This window comes from Phyllostomus discolor, chromosome 13 (genome assembly GCF_004126475.2).
Source record: "Phyllostomus discolor isolate MPI-MPIP mPhyDis1 chromosome 13, mPhyDis1.pri.v3, whole genome shotgun sequence".
Lineage (NCBI taxonomy): Eukaryota > Metazoa > Chordata > Mammalia > Chiroptera > Phyllostomidae > Phyllostomus > Phyllostomus discolor.
In genome coordinates, this window is record NC_040915.2 from 52,505,183 (window position 1) to 52,522,906 (window position 17,724).

Consider the following 17,724-nt stretch of genomic DNA (forward strand, 5'->3'; position numbering starts at 1 on the left):
GGAGAGAGACAAACATCTGTGTGAGCGAGGAACATCAGCTGCCTCCCATACACGCCTGAACCAGGGACCAAACCCACGACCTTCTGGTACATGGGACGATGCTCCAACCACCTGAGCCACCTGGCCAGGGCCCTGGCAGGTCATCGCTGCCCAAAGCAATAAGAGCCTCATAAGCCGGCAGGCTGGAAAGGTCCTGCTGGTGCCCTTATGGGGGGGCCACAGCCGTCACGGGAGGGGTGGGGCGGGCCCGCGCCCGTCCGAGGCAGCGCTGTCTGTCTGCCGGAACTTTATGTGATAATGGCCTCGTTCTCTACCCGTGCGGTCCGTCCAGCACAGCAGCCACGAGCCACATGTGGCCACTGAGCGCTTAAAATGTGGTGAGTACAATTGAGGAGCTCCCACGCCATCCTCTCTCCTTTTAATTCATTTAAATATGAACTGTCGCATGTGGCCAGCAGCAACCATGCCGGACGGAGCAGGTCTAGACACCCAGGCACATAGGGCAAGGACAGAGTGACGCCGAGCCTGCAGGAGCTTCAGCTCCCGGGGATGCCGCGACGTCAGAGACTGTCACCACTAGATCCCGGCCGCCCTGTGCTGCACATGTCACCGGGTGACTCTATTGTGTCACCCGGCAACTCGTGAGATGGGGGAGGGGACAGCAGTCTTCAAATAACGGAAGGGCTTCCACAAGGACAGAGGAGAGTTCGCCTCAGGTTTTAGAAGATGTTTTTACAAGGAAACACTCATGCAGAAGCAACTAGTGCCCATACGAGGCTTCGTGTTTTCATATGTATCACTGGCAGGTGAGCATTCATAACAATTATCATAAATAATAGCAGCTGCTTCCACTCACGAAGCATTCATGGTAATCTTAAATGCTTAACGTATGTCACTGCTTCTCATCATCGTAACAAGCTTCTGGGGGCAGAACTGTCATCCCATCTCACAGATGAGGATGTGAGAGGCCAGGGAGGGTAAGGGATGGAACAGGGGGTTTGACCTCAGGGCCAGCGCCAGAGCCTGGACTTGGGGCAGCTACACTGCGCAAGGAATCTGAGTGGTAAATTATGAGGACCTGCTTCAGGCTCCATCGGAGGAGGGGCTTTTGGGCCACCGGAGTCATCTAAGAATTAGGTGGCTGTGCACACGGCTGAGGAGTGAGCTGGTCAGCTCTGAAAGCATTCAAGCAGTTAAGCCTTTCACCAGCTGTGGCATATGGCAGGGACTCCCTGCCTGTGGGCCTCCTGATGTGGAATTCAGTTCTAAGTGTCCGTCTAGTTTTCTAGCCAGAGCACCCAGGGCTACCCTCTGATCCCCAAAGAGGTCTGTGGCCCCCGTGGCTAGAGGGCCCTGTCCCGGGGTGGACACTGAGGGCCGGGCTCCTAGCCCCCAGCAGGAAGGTGGCTGAGATGCCTCTTCAGGCTACAGACACATGGAGACTTTATGAAGAAGCTCATCATTCAGGAAACCATCCCCCCCAGTTAGTCTTCCTTTTGGAAAATCCCGGGCCCGAGAAGGAAAGTGCCCCGGCACCTGCCCAGGAGTCCCAGTGCCTGGTGAGGCCAGGTGCGGGCGGCCTGCTCCGTCCTCAGGGTTACCTGGCGCGTCCCGTCACCACGGTCTGGGCCCAGGGCGCCATGATTTCACTGAAGCTGCCCTGGTCGAAGAATCCACTCTGCCAGGATCCCTTCAGAGCTGTGGGCAGAAGGCAGGGGCCGGGGCTGAGGGGCCGGGCTGGTGAGGACCCTCAGGGTCTGCTTGGGAGGGCAGACCACTCTGCAGTGTCTCTAAGGACAGCCTGACCTTGACCTGGCAGCCCAAACACCCGTCTTCCCCGGAAAACCACGCAGACCCCAACCCCCTGCAAAAACAACAGACAACCAAACAAACAACAGGGCTGCAAAAAACACACCAAGTCAGGAACTCAGTCCATACAGATGGGAGTCTCCAACCACATCAGCTCCCATCAACGCCCATCACACGGGGACCCCCACTGGAGCCTCTGCCTTTTCTTCCCAAGCGGCAAAGAGCTGATGGATGCCCCCGGAGGGTGGGGTTTCAGAAAGGGACTGTCGCCCCGAATAACCCATCCCTGACCCCTGACCGGCTGGCTGTCGCTCAATAGCCTTTTACCTTCCCATTTAACAGAGAAGAGCGTGTCCCACTGTCCAGTGAGAGAGAGAGTGAGAGAGAGTGAGAGAGAGAGAGACACGATGTCGGCCGCCCCGGAGACGAAGCGGTGACGTCACCCCACCCCAAGGTGTATGTGGCATATGTGGCTGCAGGTTGGACAAGAACCACCGGGCAGCAGGACTGGGGCTCAGGTTGCAGCTGTGGGGGGCTGGGCGCCTGGGAACACAGCGGCCCGACTTTAGCGTTGGCCTGCGGACTGGCCTGGCTACACACAGAAAACCGACCTAAGGAGTCAGGCAACTCTAAACCAAGATACAGCCAGCTCCCTCCCTGCTCACGGGGGAGAAAGGCCAGGAGGCACAGAAGAGGGGCAGCGACCACAGGACCCCCGGTGGGGGCGGAGTGTGGCACGCTCCGCTGGGCACCTGCCTGCACCCGCTGCGGGATGCGCGGGAGACGTCCGAAGGAGGCGGCCTGTGAAACTCTAGACTCGGGCGACAGTGACAGGGGAGCTCGGCTTTCCTGCCATCTGGGTGCCCGGACCGTAATCACACACCTCCAGGGGACACCGTGCTGCTTTCGGAGAGGGATGGATTGTGTGCGTGCAAGTGCATGTGTTAACACACATGTGCATGGTGTGTACATGAGCATCTGCATGTGCGAGTGTGTGTGTGTGTGTGTGTGTGTGTAGAAGAGGTTAAACTGCCTGTGCTGGGTAAAGCCATGGAGAGCTCCCTTAGGAAGGTTTAACCAAATAGAGGGAGGGAGAGAGGGAGGAAGGGAGGAAGAGCAGAGAGAGGAGCCGTCTTTGAAATTCGGATGCATCAGCCTTGGGTTTTCCACCTATAGAACCAGGGGGCAGTTTGAGGGAGGAGGTCATGACCTCTGCTGCCCCCCTCTCCAGCCATCTGCTGCAGAAACCAGAGGACAGCTCCATCCCTCCTCGGTCAACAGCTCGGGAAAAGCACGGAGCGCTGTCTCAACTTCTCCACTGTCCGAGTTCGACCTCAGGCGCACCCCCACCCAACACACCGGTGCTCCAGCTCAGGCCCCTGCATCTCAGCCCAGAAAGCAAACCCGAGGGAGGCCCGGGTCTCGGGCAAACACTGGAGGACTTACTTGGGTGAGGCCTTCCCGCCAGCATCCACCGGGGGTCGTATGGGGCTCTCGAGGGGAAAAACTCAACTTCTCTGTCGATGGGGTCCGCGGGCGTGATGATAGGGACCGGGCTGTGATTATCCTAAGAGAGAAAGCCAGGCCTCCGATTCTGGTCCCTGTGCCCGTCAACAATGCCCATGACCTCTCTTTGTGCTTCTCTCTCTCTGGTGACGATGATTACGCCTTGCCCTGCCGCCCAGGCCCAAGCCCCACGAGCTCATCAACACCACAGCTCTCCGTGGCATGCGGTGAGGGCCTACCAAGTGCCAGGCTCCCAACATCGCATCCCTGAGTCATCAGGTGACACTCTGCGGGGGACGCTATGGTCACTCCCATTTCACAGATGAGCACACCGAGACTCAGTTGTCCTCAGGTCTGGATGCTACTGAGGAGGACACCAGGAATCCAGTCCCGCCTGACTGTCACCTGAGGATTCTCTATGGTCTGATGTTACCTCTTGGGTTGAGAGGTGATGCCATCCCTTGGCTGTTTTTTTTTTTTTTTTTAAGCCAAGGACAACCAGCACAGAGCTGGGTGCCTGAGAGGGAAGGAGGGAGGCACAGAGAAACATTCATCCAGCCACGCCTGCCCCTGCAGGCTTCCCGCTCCCCGAGCTCCTGCACCACTCGACAGACGAACCGAGTGGCTGAGTGCCCCGGATCTAGGCTGCAGCAGGCAGCAGACTGTACCTTCGGCATGTAGGACAGCCACTCCAGGATGGTGTACACGCCCTCGAAGTCATCCGGCACGGTGACGTGGGAGACGCCGTTGTTGTGCATGATCTGCACGCCGCCCAGCTGGCTGTTGGACGTGTAAACCTCTCTGCCCAGGACCTGCGCAGCCACCGCACGGTTAGCAGGGGCCTGCCCGGCCCGGGCCCTCCCTCCTGTTCGGAAGTCATGCCCCTCAGGGGGTCCTCAACCCTGGCTGCACATTAAAATCCCCAGGGAGCTTTCAAAAAATCTAGATGCTCAGGCTGCACCCAGACCAGCTCTGTTGGAATTTTTTTTTTTTTAACTTCTAGGTAATTCTAATATGCAGCCCAATTTGAGAAGCAGTGTCTACTTTGGTCACCTGGATTAGGATTACTCGGGGTTACTTTGGTCGTCTCGAAAGTGAAACCCTTCCCTGTGTTTCTGCTTTGGCAGGTCCGGGGCGGGGCCTGAGGATCTGCATTTCCAACCAGATCCCGGTGGGTGTGGATGTTGCCGGTGCTGGGGCCAGACTTGGAGACCCTCGGTGGGATCTGGGCAGGCCTCATCTATGGAAGCTCTACAGCGATGGGGAAATGTCTCCCCGGAGGGGAGAAAGTGGAACGCCAGCCTGCACTCCGCTGAGATTCTAACCACGTGGTTAGACAGGTGAGGAGCGGGGAACGCGCCCAGACTCCAGCAGGAGCACAGTTACTTTGGGGGTCTTTTCCCAATTGTCTGCAACGTGCAGTGCTGCATTAGGGATTTTAATAATTTTTTAAATTATATAATTTTTAGAAATTGAGATGTCAGTGATATAGAGCCTAATCCTTTGGCAGTGGTGGTGTTGGGGGGGGTGGTGGGGGCAGGGGGTTCCTAAGAGGCCCAGACATCTGCAAATGGAAAAGCAGCCCTCACATCTTGGGAACAATGGCACGGGCTGCACACTGGGAAAACCCCTCAGGGGACCAGGGGATGTTAAATGACCCCAGGCCCTTTCATGGTCACCTTGTTGAGTGCGCTGGCTCCCGTGAGAATGATGTGGGAGTTCTCCACCTGGATCACGCGCTGGCCCAGCCTCACCAAGTAGGCGCCGATCCCGAGGGCTCGGCAGGTCACCTGCGGGGACAGGATCCCTGCTGAAGTCCTGAGGGTGACGTACCCGCTCTCACAGCAGTAGGACCACGAGGGACACAAATGGAAGCCACGGCCTGGCCACAGGCAACCCGATCCAGGGCCAGAGAGCAGAGGCCACGCCTGCCCTTTGGGTCAGCCTGACCCTGGCTTCCTACCCAGGAAGAACACGGTTAACTGAGGACAGTGTTCTAGACGGCCACAGAGCAAACACGGATTGTTCCGGATCTTCTTCACGAGGCACGTGGGGAGCTCCCCTGAGCTGGGTCGTTCACGAGCTGTGGCAGCTGCTCACACAGCCGAAAGGATGGCTGAGAGTGCGTGCGGAACCAGGGAGACCCGAGTGAGGGTGGCCCCCGGTTCAGAGGACAGCGGCAGCATCAATGCCCCGGTGGGGACAACGTGCTATGAATGGCAGGTCGGTCACGGGGGACGCTGGGCGAGAAGTGCACCAGGCCTCTCCGTCCTACCTTGTAACTCCTGGTGAGTCCTAAACTATTTCTCAATGAGGAAATACACACACACACACACAGCTGACTCGTGAACAACACAGGAGTTAGGGGACTGACCACGCCCCCCACCAGTCAAAAACCCACAGATGCCTTCACCTCCCCCAAGCAACTACTAATAGCCCACTGTGGACTGCAAGCCTTACCAACAACATAAACGGTTGATTGACATGTAGTTTTACGTTACATATATGCATTGCACACTGTATTCTTACACTAATGTAAGTGAGAGGAAAGAAAATGCTATTAAAAAGATCATAAGGCAAAGAAAACAGTTACAGCATTTGTGGAAAAAATCCGGGCACATAAGCGTGTCCACACAGTTCAAAGCCATGCTGTCCAGGAGTCAACTGTGTTTCTATACAAGACATTTGTAATCTATACGTACAATATATGTAATATATTATGTTATATAATATCTATAAGATATATGATGTGTATCTTTTGGAATATGTAAGATATATATCTTTTAATATATTTCAAGATAAATGCATTTTTGAAATATATATCTTTTTATATGAGCATATCTTTTTATTTTGAAGCACGTATGAAATGCAGGCAGCATGTGGTAACCTCTAGAACAGAAGCCTGGGAAGACGCTGAGCGCCAGCATTTCCCACCTTGGACACTAAAGACCCCGCACTGAGTGTGAAAGAGGGTCCAGAGGACCAGGTCGCCATTGCAGGTGACTATCGCCCCTCCTGCTCCTAAAAACAGACAATACTGCTGGAAAGGCCAAGCAAGGAGGGGGCAGATACTCACCCAGTTAAAATCGAACCAACATTCTTCTAAATACTTAGCACCTTTTAAATAAGGGGAGATTGGACCCTGATTCAAACAAGCCAACTACTAAAGGATATTTTTGAGATAACCGTTAAAACTGAACTCAACTGGCTTCTGATGATATTAAAGAAGTGTTGTGGATATTGTTGGGGGGTAATAATAGCATATTAGGGGGTAAATCTTTATCTAGTAAAAACCCAATTTCAAATTTACCAATGGAAAGACACGAGACAGAGTTTGCTCAGGGGTGTCCAACCCGAGACCCTGGGGCCACATGCAGCCCAGGGTGGCTGCAAGTGCAGCCAAACCCAAAATCATCAATTTACTTAAAACATTATGAGATGTTTTTGTGATTACGTGTCGCAGTGTATTTAATGTGTAAGGCCCAAGACGACTCTCCTCCTTCTGAGAGTGGTGCAGAGATGCCAAAGGGTCGGACACCCCTGCTCAGAAACATACCCTATCGGGGGCAGAGGGTCTGAGGAAGCAGGAATGGCTCCGTGTGGACGATAACTGTGGAGCCACGGGAGGAGCGCGTGGGCTCACGACCACCTCTCTCTCCTCTGGTGACGCTTTCCAAGTTTCCGTCAAGGAAAGCTGAGACGTAGAAGAAAACGCAGCGAGCGGGGACTCACCAGGCTAATGGTGACGATCTCGTCGTAAGCCAGGGAGGACTCGCCGGCGATCGTGCCGGAGCCCCGCAGGTTCTCCACGCCCAGGCCGTCCTCCTTCCCAATGACGTCAGTGATCACGTACCTGTGAGCACCAAACCCGAGTCAGAGGCCGAGACCAGCCCAGCAACGCCCAAGGCTGAGACGCGTTTCCCTCAAGGACGTGAGAGGTGGGAGGGGCCAGCGAGGGGAGGGCCTGGGAGGTGCGGATAAAGCAGCAGGAAGTGGAATGAGAGCAGGGGTCCGGAACCCTTACTACCGGCTCCAAAGTTTCTAGGAGATGGTTTGCAGGCTGTGTTACTGAGATGCCATCTCCACTGCGCATTCCTCCCAAAGCAATCGAGGATACTGTGTGGTCTCCAGAGAGATGCGGGTATGCGTGGGAAGCCACGCGGCTCACAATCGATCAGCCAGGACGCCACGGCCACCGAAGTGTGGGAGACACTGGGTGCCCCAACCCCTCAGAGAGTCACACGGCACTTCAACTCATTAGAGGTTCGGAGGAGGCCTCTGGTGAAGACGCTTATTAGACCTCCTCCAACCCGGTGTCTCCCGACCCCACCTGACGATGGACATTTTTCCTCCTTCTCACGTGTTCCCAACTAACATTCTAGAAACTCAGCCTGGGAAGTTCCGAGTTAGTCACCCTCTCTGAATAAGTCCCCGAGACTTTTCCTGGAAAAGACAGCAACTAGCCTTGATGTTCTCATGGAGCCTAGCCCTGCCCTTGCCAGCTTCCCGGGTGACACTGCAGCATCTGTTTGGCTAATTTGGTTATCAAACGGGACCCTGCAGTGCTGGGGACATCGTGGGGATTCGATCTAACTCTCCCTGTGTTCTGTGCCATTGGAGCAAGAGGCTCAGCGTACTTGGGGATGACAGGGATGGGGCACCTCACAGAACACGGCAGGGACTGAAGTCACCAGCACGGAAGCTCAAGGGCGCCCCTGTACACACACCGACAGCTCCAAGACGCCACCACCAGCCCGGAGGCAGAGAGGCAGACTCCCCAGGGGCAGCTGAAATGAGCCCAGGGCACAAGGAAGGAGCCACCCACTAAGTCATGTACCTGGATTCTCCTTCTTCCTCGATGTGTTTGCAGTGCACGGAGTTCAGGGAGCTGATTCTGGTGTACTCTTGAGGGGTCAAGTACAGGTATTTAAATCCCTTAAAACAAAGCAAAAAACTCCAGTGACGCTGTGAATCCAGTTTCCTGCCCATGGCAGCCATTGTTTTTAAAACAATACCAACACTTTAGGGAGGATGTCGACATGTTAACATGTCTGGCATTACCACCATGTTAACAACAGCTATGAATTGAAGATCTGCTACATGCCTTCCACGCACGCTAACAGCACAACCTCACTGCTTCCCTTGTCGGGTTCTGTTTCTCAATCACCTTCTCTATCGCCCCCTAGGGAGACTTCCCAGACTTTCTCCATATTCCCAGACCCCCTCTCCAATTTCATTATAAGTGCTGTGTGTGTATGTCTGCCCAGAAAAAGTCCTGCCATCGTTAACATAACGAGAAGGGTTTGTGTGACATCCATGTAACCTGGCAGCCAAGGAGAGCCTGGAATGCACATGCATGAACAATGACGACTTCACTGTACTAGTCAGCGGGGACAGTACATGCCATTGAGTGAGCATGTGTACTGTGTGGCTGTCACATTCAAAATGACTGGGCCAGTAGAGCAACGAATCTGTGTCAGATTTTGCTTTAAGCTTGAACATTCCTCTGAGGAAACTATTTGGATAATTTGGGAGACCACAGCTCTGGGCAACTGGTGATTGGCAGCTTTCATCACCACAGTGTACCTGCTCATGTATCACATCTTGTGCAGTTTTTTGGCGAAACACCAGGTGATTCAACCCCGCTACAACCCAGATTTGGCGCCCTGCAACTTCTGGCTTTTTCCCAAAACTAAAATCACCTTTGAAAGGGAAGAGATTCTAGGCTGTTGATAAAATTCAGGAAAATACAGCAGGGCAGCTGATGGTGACTGGGAGAACTGTGTGAGGTCCCAAGGTGCCTACTTTGAAGGGGACTGAGGCTTCATTGTCCTGTGTACGGTGTTTCTTGTATCTCCTTCAATAAATTTCTCCATTTCTCACAGTTCATGGCTGGATACTTTCTGCACAGACCTCTGTCTCTTGTGTGCATGGAGGGAAGGAGCCGCACACATTTTTGTCCCCTTTTGTTGGTGGGCAATACTGCCCCCTTGGGAATGCACACTCTGGTTGCAAAGAATGACTGTCCCCTGCGTTTTCACATTACAAAACGTGTACTTTTCTCTCATTCATTTTGCCTTTTATTGCAGCTGGTATCTCTACCTCTTCCAGACAATTTTTAAGAAACCTATGAGGTCAGGAACTCTGTATTTTTCACCTCCACATTCAGGAGACATACATCTGTTTATATGGATACATTAACTCGGGGTTCATAAACTTCCACTACTGTTTAGACACGTTTTCCTACTCCCAGGAAACTTTAATACCAAGATACTGTGTGCCTGTTTACATATGGACATCTGTGCTTTACATAGAAAAAGAGTGATGAGAGTGTTTCTACCCCCTTGGGGATACTATCACCACCCGCCCCCCCGAAAATACACCACCAGCAGGGTGAATGACACTGCTGCGCCCCTTCCCGACGACATACTTTGTGGGGGTCTTCCGGGTCCACCCAAGCCACCTGGAACATGTGTTTAATCTCCTCCGCCAGGCCGATCCGGGCCCCGCTGTTGGCCGCGAGGTAGATTTTGGGGATGCCCTCGGCCCGGGCCCTCTCGGACGCCCGCAGGTACAGCAGGTCCTCCCCCATGCCGAAGGATCCGATGCGGAAGGTGATGTCGTTGCTGATGACGATCACGTCCCGCCCTTCCGGGTACTCCCGGGTCTTGAACCTCATCCTGAAGGCCACCATGCCCACCTGGTGATGACACAGATGCACAAGGAAAGAGGGGTTTGTGGTCTCGGCGGGGACATTTTCAGAAAGGGCCATCCCAGCCAGGGACTGGGCCCTCTGAGACCTCACCTCGTTTCCGCCGGGAAGTCGGTTCATCTCCACCAGCTGGCCCTGGGGGTCCAGCACGAGCTCCGTGTACGTCAGAATGTCTTTGGGGTACTTGTCTGGGGAGCCCCACATTTTAAAGAGAGCCTGGAGAGAGGGGAGGAAAACACCTGAAGTCATCAGTAGAGAGGCACATTTTCTAGTGCTTTCTCTTGTTTTACTCATGAGCTACTTAGAGCACACAGAAAAACACGCAGAATAAAAAAAATACCCCAGTATCCCAATTGCATGGTTTTGTCAAGCCATAATATTTCCTTACTTGCTTAAGATTTTTAAAAAAAGATGTGATTGGAGCCCCTGGTACACCCCCCATCCCCTCCCTGACGCTCCTCCGCCCATCCACCTGGGGTCACTGTTCCCCTCAGTCAAGTGTCTACCAGTCCCCTGCACGCTTCCACGTTTTCATTCCAGCATGTATGCATACATTTAAAACATGCAGTACTACTTTGCATGACTTAATCTTTAAATAAAATGGTATTGCCCTGGACACACCCTTCTGCAACTTGCTTTTTCAACTCCCCGATGTGTTTGGGAGAAGTATTCGTATTGATAGGTTTAACTCTGGTTCATTCCTTTTCCCTGCTATTCAGATTCCCGTGGAGTGAGTATATCACAATTTATGTATTCAGAACTCTTTTTAGGAACATTTCTGATGCCTCCAATTCTACAGTATTACCAATAGTGTTGGAATGAACATTTTTATGGTCTCTTCTTATAAACAGAGATGAATTTCACCAGGTATATACCAAGAGTGGCCATAGGGTTGGTGAAATTTCAGCTCTGCTTGACATTATCAAATTGCTCTCAAATTTTCTGAGACCCTTCACAGTCCCAGTAAGACTGTATAGGAAGTAGGAACTCCTTTGCCCACCACCCCCAACAGCTGCCAATACTTAGTTTTGCCAAATATTTTAACACCCCTCTGCTGGGTGTGAAATCGTGTTTTGGTATTGATCTGTACCTCACTGATTATTAGTGAGCTGAGCGCCTTTGAATAGGCTTATTGACCAGGTTTCTCTTTGGCCAATTTCCCATTTATTCCTCCCTAGCTTTTTCAACAGTTTTGCTTTTTATTTTTTTCTAATCAACTTATAAGTGCTCTGTAGAAACTACTCCTTTGCTGGTAATGAGCATCGAAACCTGTTCTCCCAATCTGGGCCCTGTCTTTTCTCTTTTGCATAAAGAACTTAAATTAAAAAAAAAAAAGAACTTAAATTTTAAGGTAGTCAAATTTACAGGTCTTTTCCTGATGGCTGTGTGCTTTTAATTGACTCCAACTGGCTTTAATCCTATGGAAATTTATTTTTGTAAATTGTAATAAATGAGGTAGAAATCAAGATTTGTGTTTTCAGTTAGATAAGCAGTTTTCTTGTACCTTTTAGTGAAGTGTATTTCCTGGACTTGTGATTCCCCCCCCCCCCCCGCCCCCGGGCATTCTAGAAGGTTCCGTCCGGGAGTGGGTCTGGTTCTAGGCTCCTTTCTGCTCTGCTGTCCTGTCTGTCTGGCCCTGTGACAGTCACACTGCACTGTACTGAGTACTGTGGCGTGAAAATAAGGACCAGCACCTGCTAAGACATGTCCTCTTGACCTCTGTTCTTTTTCAAAATTGTTTTTGCTTTTCATGGGCTTTTGTTTTTCTATATGAATTTTTAGGTTTCACCCAAAAACTCTGCAATTAGACTAAATGCATTAATTTGAACAGAACTAATAATATCATTATGATATTGAATCTTCTCATCATTTGTGAACCTAATATATCTCCCCATTTATTTGGGCTTGAAGTATTTCAGTAAAGTTTTAAGATTTCTTCCAAAAGGTCTTACATGCCTTTTATTCAATTTATCCCTAGGAAACCCTATAGCTGATCTTAATATTGTAAGTGGCATTTTTTCTCTAATTTTACTTTATGATTACTGCTGATCTGTGAGAATGCAATTAAGTTCTGTATATTGATCTTGCATTTAGCAATCTTGCTTTGTTATCTAGTTCTACAGATTCTCTTGGATTTCTTACATAGACATTTATGTAATCTGCAAAAAAACCCCACCGTTTTGCTTTTTTTCTTTCCAGTTTTTATACTTTTTGTGTCTTTTTCTTGTCTTATTACATTGGCTAGGACCTCCAGAAAAAATGATGAATAGAACTGGTGATAATGGCTAATTCTGTCTTATACCTGTCTTTAAAAAGAATACCTTTACTATTGTATCATTAGGTTTTATTAATTTTAGGTTGATACCATTTATCAAGGTAATTTCCTTTTTCCTAGTTTATTAGAAGTTTTTATTATGAACAGGTATTGTCTTGCCCAATATTTTTTTATACCTATTGACAAATTTAAGTTTTTTCTTAATCTATTAAAATGGTAAATTATATGAGTAGACTTCCTAATATTAAATCATATAAGCAGTTATAAGATAAATCCTACTTGGCCCTGGACGGGTAGCTCAGACAGTTAGCCCATCATCCCAGTGTGCCAAGGATGCAGGTTCAATCCCTGGTCAGGACACACACAGTGGATGCATAAATAAGTGGAAAAACAAAACAATGTTTGGCGCTCTCCCTTCTTTTCTTTCTAAAAACCAATAAATAATAAAAAAAATAAACTCTACTTGGTTTATATTTTTAAAAAATCACTACTGGATTTTATTTGTTAATATTTTATTTATGACTTTTGTGTCCATGTTCATAAATGAGATAACGAATTTCCCTAAATCTCATGTTCTTATCTGGGATTAATACTAAGGTAATAATAATCTGATAAAATGAATTAAGAAGCACTCTCTTTTTTTTCCTGCTCTCTAAACAATTTGTATACAAAGAGAATTATCTATTTTTTTGAAGGTTCGATAAAAATTGTTACAAAACCATCTGGGCACAATTTGAGTGAATAAATTCTTTTTAAACTATTAATTCAATTTCTTTAATGTTTATAACCTGTTTACATTTTCTATTTCTTCTTGAGTCAGTTTTGATAGGACATATTTTTCTTGGAAATCTTTCATTTCATCTAAGTTCCCAAATGCATGGGTTTTCTGCAGGATTTGGCTTCCTTATCTAAAAGAAAGGGGATGGATCTGTCCCTGCTTTGTCTGTTTCTTATCCTGTGTCCCTCTAGGTCAGAGGCAAAAGGATACCGACAATGACAATCTCACTCATAAAAGTTTCCATTTATTAAGCACCTACTAAATACTTAATATAAATTTCTCACAGCAACCCTGTGAGCAGGAGCCTGAAGCCCAGAGAGGGGAAGGAACTCGCCCAGAGACACACAGGGGGCAAAGGACAGACCCAGGATTCAAGCCCAGACCCGAGGGACGTTACACGGAGGCTGTGCCCCCTGGCCTGTGTCTCCTCTGCCGGAAGCCAGTGGATGCTTTGCTGCCTACGGTGGAAGGGCCGTACCCGGTTTCACAAACGTCATTCACAAGGCAGTTGGAGGTGGGTAATGAACGTCCACACCAACAATGCCAGTGTGCTCGGTCGCCTCGAAAGGCCCTGCTCCGTTAAGAAAATAAAGACACGGGAAAAAATCCTCGAAGAAAACACACTAAAACGCCACTGCAGTTGTCCACAGTGGAGAGATCGCATACAGGTGACATTCTATTTGCTTATTCCTATTTTTCTGTGTTTCCCAATGGACACTTTAATAATCAGAAAAACATAACAGAACATTCTTAGAACATTCCTTTGGAGCAGACTAGAAATCCCTCACAGCTGTGACCCCGTCCTCGTCCGCACGGTCTGGCTACCTGGAGAACGGAGCCAGCCCAGCAGGCAGCAGGGACTTACTAAAACAGCAGCAGAAAGACAGAAGGAGACACGTCGGAATGTTCAGCAGTCTGTCTTTAGGACACGGAACCGTGTGAGTCTCTTCCCTCTCCCATGTTATATTCTGACGTTTCTACATTATATTGCTTTACCACTGGGACGAGCCTGGGCTTCTCTTAGGGAGAGGTGCTAGGAAGTCATCGCAAATACTACAGCTGATCCTTGAACATGGGTGCGACCCGCACAGATCCACGTGTACGCAGATCTTTTTCAATAGCTACCATAAATGCATTTTCTCTTCCTTATGATTGTCTTAATAACATGTTCTCTAGCTTACTGTATTATAAGAATACAGTATAGAATATGTGTAACATACAAAATAGGTTAATTGACTCTGTAATTGGTAAGGCTTCTGTTGAACAGGAGCTTATTATCAGTTACGTTTTGGGGGAATCAAAAGCCACATCTGCATTTTTGACGGCACAGGAGGCTGGCACCCCCAGCCCCCCATGTTGTTCAAGGGTCAAATGTCATTTCTGTTTCTTCCCAAGCAGACCCAGGCCCATGCCGCGCCTCAGCCGCAGGACTTGCCTGCCTGAACAGCTCCGGGAAGTCGTACACGTAGGTGGTCCCCAGGGACTGGGCCTGGAACCGCTTGGCCTGGAGCAGGTCCTTGGTGACATAGGGGGTGTTGATCAGCATCCCGTGCTGGGGCCCTTGTTTGTCGCCAAAGGAGTGGAACATGATCTGGCGGAAGGAGAGAAAACCAGAGCGTAAGGGAGGCACCTCTCCGGGACCCCCACGCCTGCCGAGTTCGTGTCTACCCGGTCCTCCGTGAAAACGCAGAGCGGGGCGCAAAACACGTCCCACTACGGGACAAAGTGGGGGCGTAAAAGAGCGAATCTCTCTTCTGCAACCAGAACAGGGAGGGACAGAGGGAGATGTGGAAACACAGCCCCCAGAATATAACTATTACAGCACCACACACAGACACACATACATACACACACGCGCGTGTGCACGCGCACACACCCAAACAAGAGTACACCGAGACCAATGAAACCCGAATGAAGTCTACACTGAAGTCGCCAGTACTGAACCTGTGTCAATTTCCTATTTTGGCGAGTCCTACGGTGGCCTACGATGTCATCATTGGGAAGTTGGGTGAAGGGTGCATGCGAACTTTCTGTACTATTTTTTCTCTGTATTATTTTGACAACTTCTTGAGAGTAAATATTTCAAAATAAAAAAAAAACATACACATGCATGCAAATGGTAGTCAACACGACACTTGATTCACTTGACAAAAGTCTGTCCTGAAACACGGTTGGGAAATTCCTATTTCACTAAGGGACCCAGTTGGAGGCTGTGTCACAACTGACCACACCACCCCCACCTCATCCCAAACACGGCCCTAGAATGGATTACACACAGTAACCCTTCTCCTTTCCAGGCAAGTGAGCAGCTGGGGCTCAGAGGCCAACACGGTGGTCCGAGGGGCTGCCCCAGTCAGCATGGCAGGCACGACAGCCACCAAACACCGTTTCGCCTACGTCTTACTGGCCCGAGCCCAGCAGCCCGCCTCGGCTTCGACGCGGACCTCCGTGACCCAGCCCAGCCTTACGTTTCCCGATCGGGGGTCGGTGACTTCTTTGTAGAGGCTGATGTCCAGGTAGTAGCCTGACTCGTTGGTGATGAACAGGCGGATGGGAATGGCGCAGCCGGTGGTGGACTGGCGGATGTTGATCTTGACCTCGGCCTGCAGCACGCGGAGCTTCCACAACCGGCTGCCGTAGCGCATGACCATGGAACGCACCGACTCCTCGATCTGCCGCACACCACAGCGATCCCGGTTTCAGAGCCCCTTGCGCGCGCACACACCCACGGCAGTTCTAGCACTGACCACAGTGCAGTGCTGACACACTGAATGCAAAATGCCTGGGGCGCCGTATGCCACCAACGACTGTCAGCTAATAATAACCACAGGCACCTTGCTATGCACTTAAGGCCCGTTTTCTCGCTTCGTCCTCATAATTACTCAGAGAGGCGGGCATGTTTATTCCCCATTTAGATGAGGAAAGTGAGGCTGGCAACGGACGGCTAGCGCTCCTCGGTGACACGCCCTTTACTTCTTCTCCTCTGGGAAGTGGGTGGGCTGGGGGAGGTGGGGCACCAGCCTGGGTGCCCTGCCCCCCACAGATGTCAAGCTGATGTACCAGGACTTCTTTCACCCCAAAATCACAACCACAAACCCTGCCTGCTCCTGAAGACACAGCCGAAGGAGTCCCCAGCTGAGTCTGGAACCAGGGAGGGGACAGACTTTTGTCTGGCAAGGTGTCTGGGGCCTCCGTGCCGTTTTGAAGGTAGAGTACCTCATGGAGGGGGAGCAGCAGGTGGGGCAGTGCTGGGGGAGGTGGCTACAACCTGGCTCTAGAACTAAACGATGCAGGGTTTGTCTTCCACCTGCAGCACCCGAGGTTCAAACTCGCACGTGCACATCCTGTAACTTGGGTCTCGAGTGCCAGGAGCCAGTACCCAAAGCAGCATTGGCATGAGGGAGGCAAGGGTTCCCGGGAAGTTGAGGCCGGGGCCCGGTGGGGGGCCCCCCAAAGGCGAGACCTTGTAGGGGTCCATGATGACGGTGGGCACGAAGTTGAGGAAGATGTGGTTGCAGTCGGTGCGCACGCTGGTGTTGTTGAACGCCACCTCCAGCTCGTCCATGGCCTCCAGGAGCAGCCGCTCGCCCTCGTTCTGCAGGTACTCGAAGGAGGCTTCCTGCCGGGAGTGGGAAGGGCAGCCGCTGAGGCAGAGGGCGCAGGGCCTGCCTGCAGCTGGCCTCAGGGAGGCGGAGGGAGAGGAGAACCCTCTTCTCCAAACGGGGTGCCCGTGAGAAGGGCAGGGCCCTGACTCCGAAGGTGAAGGGAGGACAGAGGCCGTCTGGTACGTGCACCACCTTTTCGCTCCTGCATTCTGATGCTCGGACAGCCGGGGCCTTGCGGACCCAGGAGGGGCTGCCCCTTCCAGAGTGAGCCAGGTCCACCGTGGGCATATCGTCCAAAAGCAAACCAACCACCCCCGAGCCCCATCGCAAGCCCCTCCTTGATCAGGCTCCCACGCTCCAGGGCACTGCGCCCTGCCCTCATCACTCCAGGCACAGGATCCAGACACCCAGAGACAGCCAGGTGCCCAGAGCCCTCCGCAATTACTCAGACCAGCCAATCGCAGGCCTGCTCACCCTGTCTCGCCCACTCCTCCCTGCAGAAACCCTAACGCAGGCTCTGGCCCACGGCTCCACCTCTCCCAGGCCTCTAGACGGCCCGGCACTTCCCGGTGTGGCCCCCTGCGGCGCGGCGGGCCCCCTCCTCTGGGGCACCGTGATTAACAACCAATCTTTTAGATGGCAACTGCTCCTGATCCTCAATAATAATAAAATCTATTAAAATATCTGGTTGATTGAGGCAGCAAAACACTGAGATTAGTTTAACATTCGTCAGCAGAGGGTTAGTAAAAAAAAAATTATACACATGGGCACATCTGTGCACGGAACGGGCACGGAGCAGATTACCCTCGTCCGCATGGAAAGAGGTCTGCTGTGAGGGAGGGACCAGCAAGAGAAGGCCACTCTCCACAGGGCTGGTCCGCCCAGGCTCTGTCTGGGACCTTGTCCCCACAACGCCATGTGTGGGGGTACTGCCTCCAGAGGGCCACCAGCAAGGCTGGCCCCTGAGTGGAAGGATGCTGGGTCCTTTCCCTTGTTGTTGTTGTTGTTTTTTTTAAATTTTTCCTTAAACATTCATATT

General features: G+C 51.2%; 1 protein-coding gene across 4 annotated transcripts in view; it reads right to left on the reverse strand.

Annotated features, from left to right (window-relative positions):
- The window catches only part of ACACB (acetyl-CoA carboxylase beta), a 95,214-nt gene that overhangs the window by 8,065 nt on the left and 69,425 nt on the right, over nucleotides 1-17,724 (reverse strand). For all 4 annotated transcript variants that reach the window (XM_028527582.2, XM_036014429.1, XM_036014431.1 and 1 more), the window contains 11 exons: nucleotides 16,544-16,699; nucleotides 15,549-15,752; nucleotides 14,516-14,671; nucleotides 10,121-10,243; nucleotides 9,746-10,015; nucleotides 8,153-8,250; nucleotides 7,048-7,168; nucleotides 4,995-5,105; nucleotides 3,984-4,127; nucleotides 3,256-3,376; nucleotides 1,602-1,698 (listed from right to left, as the gene is read on the reverse strand). In XM_028527582.2, the coding sequence (XP_028383383.1) occupies nucleotides 1,602-1,698; nucleotides 3,256-3,376; nucleotides 3,984-4,127; nucleotides 4,995-5,105; nucleotides 7,048-7,168; nucleotides 8,153-8,250; nucleotides 9,746-10,015; nucleotides 10,121-10,243; nucleotides 14,516-14,671; nucleotides 15,549-15,752; nucleotides 16,544-16,699 (1,601 nt within the window). The remainder of the gene's footprint in view (nucleotides 1-1,601; nucleotides 1,699-3,255; nucleotides 3,377-3,983; nucleotides 4,128-4,994; nucleotides 5,106-7,047; nucleotides 7,169-8,152; nucleotides 8,251-9,745; nucleotides 10,016-10,120; nucleotides 10,244-14,515; nucleotides 14,672-15,548; nucleotides 15,753-16,543; nucleotides 16,700-17,724) is intronic.